The 7,706-nt window shown below is 41.8% G+C and overlaps 1 protein-coding gene across 1 annotated transcript; it reads right to left on the reverse strand.

Annotated features, from left to right (window-relative positions):
* Nucleotides 1–2,330: 2,330 nt before the first annotated feature.
* Nucleotides 2,331–3,642, reverse strand: LOC107786811 (uncharacterized). The gene is made up of 3 exons (XM_075220943.1): nucleotides 3,454–3,642; nucleotides 2,922–3,227; nucleotides 2,331–2,765 (listed from the first exon to the last, which is right to left on the reverse strand). The coding sequence occupies exons 1-3, from the start codon at nucleotides 3,640–3,642 to the stop codon at nucleotides 2,331–2,333; spliced, it is 930 nt and encodes a 309-aa protein (XP_075077044.1).
* Between the last annotated feature and the right edge of the window lie 4,064 nt (nucleotides 3,643–7,706).

The raw sequence follows: 7,706 nt of genomic DNA on the forward strand, positions 1-7,706 counted from the left end.
TAGTGTCCTCTAGCTGCTCCATCGTAGCAATGAGACAAAATTCTTGGCATTTCACACTCATGCACACATCTTCAAATCATACCATCTGCACACAGTTTAAATAACAAAGGGTCATTCCAAAAATAACATCTTACCTCACCTTGCAACTTCTTTTTCTCATCTGAGGTTAAGTCATGTGGTAGCCACCCACTAGCCAAAAGTTGGCTATGTCGGTGAACCATGGTGGTCTATTGGAGTCTGCTACAATGGAAAAAATCTACTCATCTGGGAACTCTTCCCGAATGTCAACTGCTTCAACAGGTGGTTTCTCCAATCGCGACAAGTGGTCAGCCACTTGATTTTTCGTGCCCTTCCTGTCCTTGATTTCTAGATAAAATTCTTGCAGCAACAATACCCATCGCATCAAATGCGGTTTGGACTCTCTCTTACTCAGCAAATATTTCAGTGCTGAGTGATCAGTATGCTCTATTACCTTGCTTCCCACCAAATTGGATCTGAACTTGTCGAAAGCAAAGATTGATGCAAAGAACTCCTTCTCCGTGGTTGCATAGTTCACCTGAGCATAGTAAATGGGTTGGAACATTTTATCTCTCCTCTACCCCAGCACTGCTCCTATTGCCACATCACTGGCGTCACATATTATCTCAAAAGGCTCACTCCAGTTCCGGAGTCACCATTATGGGGGCACTCACTAGCTTCTCCTTGATCAGTTGGAATGCTCTGAGACACTTCACATCAAATACAAATTTTACATCCTTGGCAAGTAATGCAATCAAGGGTTTGGTAATGCTGGAAAAATTCTTAATGAACCTTTTATAGAAACCGGCATGCCCCAAAAAACTTCTGATGCTCTTCATTGAGGTCGGTGGCGGGAGCTTGGCTATCACGTCTACTTTAGCTTTGTCAACTTCAATACTTTCAGCTGCGACTTTATGGCCCAGGACTATCCCCTCCTTAACCATGAAGTGACACTTTTCCCATTTGAGTACTAGGTAAGTGTCCTCACATCGTTTTAGAAAAGGTTCGAGGTTCCTCAAGAAATCTTCAAAGTCATCTCCAAATAATGTAAATTCATCCATGAACACCTCCAGATACTTCCCAATTAAATATGAAAATATTGACATCATGTATCTCTGGAAAGTAGTTGATGCATTGCATAGTCCAAAAGGCATTCTCCAGTATGCAAAGATTCCGGACGGGCATGTAAAGGTGGTTTTCTCAACATCCTCGGGAGCAATGGATATTTTATTGTACCCTGAATATCCATCTAAAAAGTAGTAATATCCACGCCCACCACCTTCTCCAATATCTGATCAATGAATGGAAGAGGGAAGTAATCCTTCCTTGTTGTATTATTCAATCTCCGGTAATCAATGTACATCCTCCACCAGTAGCTGTTCTGGTAGGGATTAGCTCGTTGTCCTCGTTTTTTACCACCGTCATGCCCCCTTTTCCGGAACAACCTGTACATGGCTGATCTATTGACTGTCAGAGTTGGAAAATATTATGCCTGCATCCAGCAATTTGAGTATCTCTTTTTGAATCACCTCTTCAAGATTTTTGTTCAATTTGCGCTGGGGCTGCACCACTGGTTTACTCCATTCTTCTAACAAGATTTTGTGCATGTATATTGCAGGGTTGATCCCCTGAATATCGGCTATAGTCCAACCGATTGCCTTTTTATTCTTCCATAGTAACTCCACAAGCATGTGTTCCTGTTTACCTGTCAAATCAGCAGCAACAATCACAGAAAAATTATTAGTCTCCAAAAAAACATATTTCAAATGTGTCGAGAGTACTTTCAATTCTAGCTTCGTCTTGCTCTTTTCTTTCTCGAATTCTTCTTCATCTACCACCTGGTTCTCATTTTCCAGTGCCTTAACTTCCTTCTTGATCTCCGGATCCTCCTCCTCTGTTGTGCTTGATTGACTAATGCATCTCTCTAGTGAGTCACCTAACAGCTTATCCAGTTTGTGTTGTTCAGCTAACTCTCCCACCATATCTAGTTTGAGACAAGCATAGGCAGATGCCTCATCACGTGGGTATTTCATCATTCTCTTCATTTGAAACACCACTTTTTTGTTTCCTACTCGTAGCATGAGTTGCCCCTCATATATATCAAGAATAGCCTGGCCAGTGCAAAGGAATGGTCTCCCCAATATTAGAGGCACTTACTTATTCTCTTCCATATTTACAACGATGAAGTCTACTGGGAAAACAAATTTGTATACCCTTAGCAGGATGTCTTCAATTATGCCCTTCGGTATGATCGTGGTTTGATTAGCCAGTTGCAAGGATACTAGCATATATTTGATCACTCCTAGCTCTTCTTACAATTTCTTGAACACCGATAATGGCATCAAGTTAATGGATGCACCTGAATCGCACAAGGCTTTGTCAAAATTTTTGCTACCCAACGAACAAGGTATAGTAAAACTGCCAGAATCCCCGCACTTCTTGGGAATTTTGTTCTGTAGAATAGCACTGCAGTGGGCATTGAGTTTGACCACTTTCGTTTTCTCGAGCTTCCTTTTGCTTGAGAGGATTTCCTTCAGGAATTTTGCATAGGCTGGCATCTGTGTGAGCACCTCCGTGAATGGGATGTTCACAAACAACTGTTTCAGCATGCCCAAGAATTTCCCAAAGAATTTGTCTAATTTCTCCCGCTTAATCTTTTGAGGAAAATGTAACAATGGCATGTGCTTGCTTTCCTCAACTGCGACGTTCACTTTCTGCTTATCAACATCCTTGTTGCTGACATTCTCCTTGGACAAAGATTCACCGATTTTCTATTCTTTAGGTATCTTGGTTGAGTTGATCTCATTCTCGTCCCTTGGTTTTGGCTTTGGCTCTGCTAATGTTTTTCTACTCCTGAGAGACATAACTTTGATTGTCTTTTTTGGATTCTTTTCAGTATCTACCGGTAAAGTCCTCGGTGCCCTTTCTGACAACAATGTTGCAAGCTGCCCTATTTGTTTTTCCAGATTCCGGATGGCTGTGCCTTGCTCCCTGATAGCGGTCCCTTGAGTCTCAAGTTTCTCATCAGATTTATTTATAAATGCCTTTATTAGATCTTCTAAACCTAAGTTGTTGGGCTGTGGAGATTGGTAAGATTTCCTCTGTTGAGTTTGGAAACCATGAGGTCCTTGCACTGGTGCTCTGGGATTTTGCTGCTTCCATGAGTTCAAACTACCAGTTGAAGAACTCCATGAGAACCTTGGATGTCTCTGTCTCATAGAATTAAAATTACCACCTCCTTGGTAGTTGCCTCTATTAAAGTTCCCCACAGCATTGAATTCCTCGGATATAGCTTGACACTCATATGTCGGGTGTCCCAATCCACAGATGTCACATCCCACATATGGGCTGATTTTTCACTTGAGCTAGCGTCATTTGCTTGATGTCCTTAGCCATAGCTGTAATTTGGGCCTGCATTGCTACCTAGGATTTTACTTGGTGCACCCCTGCTGATCTTTTTCGGTCCCCTTGATCAGTGGACCATTGTTCCGCGTCTTCAAATAGTTCATTCAGAAGAGTGACAATCTCTTCAGGAGTCTTCTTCATCAGAGGGCCTGCAACCGCATTATTCAGCAATCTCCTTGATGATGGGTTTAATCCCAACAGTCCTGGAGTTGCATCCATTTCTCTATTCCATTATGAGGGCACCTCCGCAATAGCTTCTTGAATCTTTTCCATACCTCGAAAACTGGCTCCCTATCACCTTAACTGAAATTGTGAATTTCTTTCCTCATTCGTCCAGTCTTAGCGGCAGAGAAATATTTTTCTAAGAACTTGGTCGTCATCTCCTCCCATGTATAGATTGACCCTGTGGGCAGACTTCTCAACCACTGCTTTGCATCATCCTTAAGAGAGAATTGGAATGCTTTAAGGTAGATGGCATCATGTGATGATCCATTGTAACGAAATATGTTCATAATCTCATCGAAGTCCATCAGATGGTTATTGGGATCTTCAATGGGTTTCCCTCTGAATATGCAATTATTCTGAATGGTCTAGACGACTCCCTATTTGAGTTCAAAATTATTGGCATCAATGAGTGGGGGTCTCACACTAGACTGTTGTTGGTTATATACCGGTCTAGCATAATCTCTTAACGACCTCCCAGGTCTAGGAGCTGCATTTTCAAATTCATCTTCTATCACATTTCGATTGGGATTGAACCTTCGCTCCCCATCGACTATTTCATTCGCAATTCTGGTTGCTTCAGCTACTAACCGTTCTTCCCATTGCTGAGTTGCCTATCTCGTAGCTAGGTCCACCACCTCTTCATTATTTATCATTGTATTTTGAGTTGAAGGCTGACTCAACAACAATCCACTCGATCCTTTCTCTCTTTTCAACAATCCTACCTCAGGTACTTGTCTAACTCTGGGTCATTTGGCACCAATTTCTTTGAAAAGGATCGATTCATACACCGCTGAACTTAACATATTGCCTGCACATAGATGAGATGAGCGTAAAAAAGGAAAATAAAATAAAGTTGTTCCTGAATTAGCACTGGAAATTAATTTAAACATTATTAATCTCCAATCCCTCGCAACATCGTCAAAACTATCTATCGGGCTTGTTCATTTACTATGCAAGACGGACCTTTAATGATGCTCGGGTGAACTATGCTACCATGGAGAAGGAATTCTTTGCAGTAGTCTTTGCTTTCGACAATGGTGGGAAGCAAGGTAATAGTGCATACTGATCACTCAGTAGCGAAATATTTGCTGAGTAAAAGAGTGTCCAAACTGCATCTGATGCAGTGGGTATTGTTGCTGCAAGAATTTGATCTAGAAATCAAGGACAGGAAGGGAATGGAAATTCCCAAAAAGTATGGGGATCCTGGCAGTTTCACTATATCTTGCTCGTTGGGTAGCAAAAATTTTGACAAAGCCTTGTGCGATTCAGGTGCATCCATTAACTTGATGCCATTATCAGTGTTCAAAAAATTGGAAGGAGATCTAGAAGTGATCAAATCTGTGCCAGTATCCTTGCAACTGGCTGATCAAACCACGATCATATCAGAGGGCATAATTGAGGGCATCCTGGTAAGGGTAGACAAATTTGTTTTCCCAGTAGACTTCATCGTGGTAGATATGGAAGGGAATAAGGAAGTGCCTCCAATCCTGGGGAGACCATTCCTTTGCATTGAGCGAGCTATTCTTGATATATATGACAATTCATGCTATGAGTGGGAAACGAAAAAGTGGTGTTTCAAATTAAGAGAATGATGGAATACCCATGTAATGAGGCATCTTCATATGCTTGTCTTAAACTAGATGTGGTGGGAGAGTTAGTTGAACAACACGAACTGGATAAGTTGTTAGGTGACTCACTAGAGAGATGCATTAGTCAATCAAGCATAACAAAGGATGAGGATCTGGAGATCAAAAAGGAAATTGAGGCACTAAAAAATGAGAACCGGGTGGTAGATGAAGAAGAATTCGAGAAAGAAAAGAGCAAGCCGAAGCTGGAATTGAAAGTACTCTCGACACATTTGAAATATGCTTTTTTGGAGACTAATAATTTTCCTGTGATTGTTGCTGCTGATTTGACAGGTGAACAGGAACACATGCTTGTGGAGTTACTACGGAAGCATAAAAAGGCAATCAGTTGGAGTATAGCCGATATTCAGGGGATCATCCCTGCAATCTGCATGCACAAGATCTTGTTAGAAGAAGGGAGTAAACCAGTAGTACAACCTTATCGCAAATTGAACAAAACTCTTGAGGAGGCAGTTCAAAAAGAGATACTCAAATTGCTGGATGCAGGCATAATATTTTCATATCTGACAGGTAATGGATCATCCCTGTATAGGTTGTTCCGAAAAAAAGGGGCATGACAGTGGTAATAAACGAGAACAACGAGCTAATCCCACCATTGATTAGATATTGGAGAAGGTGGCAGGGCATAGAGGTTACTGCTTTTTTGATGGATATTTAGGGTACCATCAAATACCCATTGCTCCCGAGGATGTTGAGAAAACCACCTTTACATGCCCGTCCGGAATCTTTGCATACTGGAGAATGCCTTTTGGACTATGCAATGCATCAACTACTTTCCAGAGATACATGATGTCAATATTTTCATATTTAAATGGGAAGTATCTAGAGGTGTTCATGGATGACTTTACATTATTTGGAGATTACTTTGAAGATTTCTTGAGGAACCTCGAACCTTTTCTAAAACGATGTGAGGACACTTACCTAATACTCAAATGGGAAAAGTTTCACTTCATGGTTAAGGAGGGGATAGTCCTGGGCCATAAAGTCGCAGCTGAAAGTATTGAAGTTGAGAAAGCTAAAGTAGACATGATAGCCAAGCTCCCGCCACCGACCTCAGTGAAGAGCATCCGAAGGTTTTTGGGGCATGCTGGTTTCTATAGAAGGTTCATTAAGAATATTTCCAGAATTACCAAGCCCTTGACTGCATTACTTGCCAAGGATGTGACTCCTAACTGGAGTGAGCCTTTTGAGATAAAGTGTGACGCAGTGATGTGGCAGTAGGAGCAGTGCTGGGGCAGAGGAGAGATAACCTATTATGACCCATTCTTATTTAAACTGTGTGCAGATGGTGTGATTCGAAGATGTGTGCCTGAGTGCGAAATGGCAAGCATTCTGTCTCATTGCCACGATGGAGCAGCTGGAGGACACTATGGTGGGAATCGCACAACAACAAAGGTAATGGAAGCCAGTTTCTTTTGACCTACCTTATACAAAGACGCGAGAGCGTATGTCGCTGCAAGCGACAAGTGTCAAAGGGCAGGTAATATTAGCAAAAGGGATGAAATGCCTCTCAACTCCATTCTGGTATGTGAAATTTTTGACGTTTGGGGCATTGACTTCATGGGTCCGTTCCCAACATCACACTCTTATGAGTATATCCTAGTAGCCATTGACTACGTCTCTAAGTGGGTCGAAGTAATCCCTACTAGGAACAATGATGCTTGGGTGGTGTGTGAATTCTTAAGGAAAAACATTTTTACCCGCTTTGGGACACCTAGAGTGATTATCAGTGACAATGGGTCACACTTTGTGAACAAGCAGTTTGCTGCACTGCTGTCCAAGTATGGGGTCACACATAAAACGAGAACCCCGTACCATAGCTAAACTAGTGAGCAAGTCAAAGTGGCTAACTGTGAATTTAAACGTATTCTTCAAAAGACGGTTAGTGCTTCTCGTAAGGATTAGTCTGTAAAGTTGGAAGAAGCTCTATGGGCATATAGAATTGCATTCAAAACAACCATAGGGACTTCACCATTCAAACTACTATATGGGAAATCGTGTCACCTACCTGTTGAGATAGAACATAAAGCTTATTGGGAAATTAAGATGCTTAATCTTGATCTTAGTCTTGCAGGTGAACACAGGTTAGCGCAGATGAATGCATTGGAGGAGTTTAGACTGGACGCGTATGTAAATGCGCGAATTTTCAAGAAAAAGACTAAAAGGTGGAACGATCGTGTGATTAATCCCAAGGAGTTTCATGAAGGGCACAGAGTCTTACTGTACAATAGTAGGCTCAGGTTGTTACCCGAAAAATTTAAGTCTAGATGGACGGGACCGTACGTGGTGAAACATGTATCACCATATTGGGCAATTGAGATCCAGAAACAAGACGGAACGGAAAGTTTCAAAGTGAATGGCCATAGACTAAAACTGTATCTTGCTGGAGGGTTTGCTCAGCAATCCTCGAGG

Source organism: Nicotiana tabacum, chromosome 9 (genome assembly GCF_000715075.1).
Source record: "Nicotiana tabacum cultivar K326 chromosome 9, ASM71507v2, whole genome shotgun sequence".
Classification (NCBI taxonomy): Eukaryota; Viridiplantae; Streptophyta; class Magnoliopsida; order Solanales; family Solanaceae; genus Nicotiana; species Nicotiana tabacum.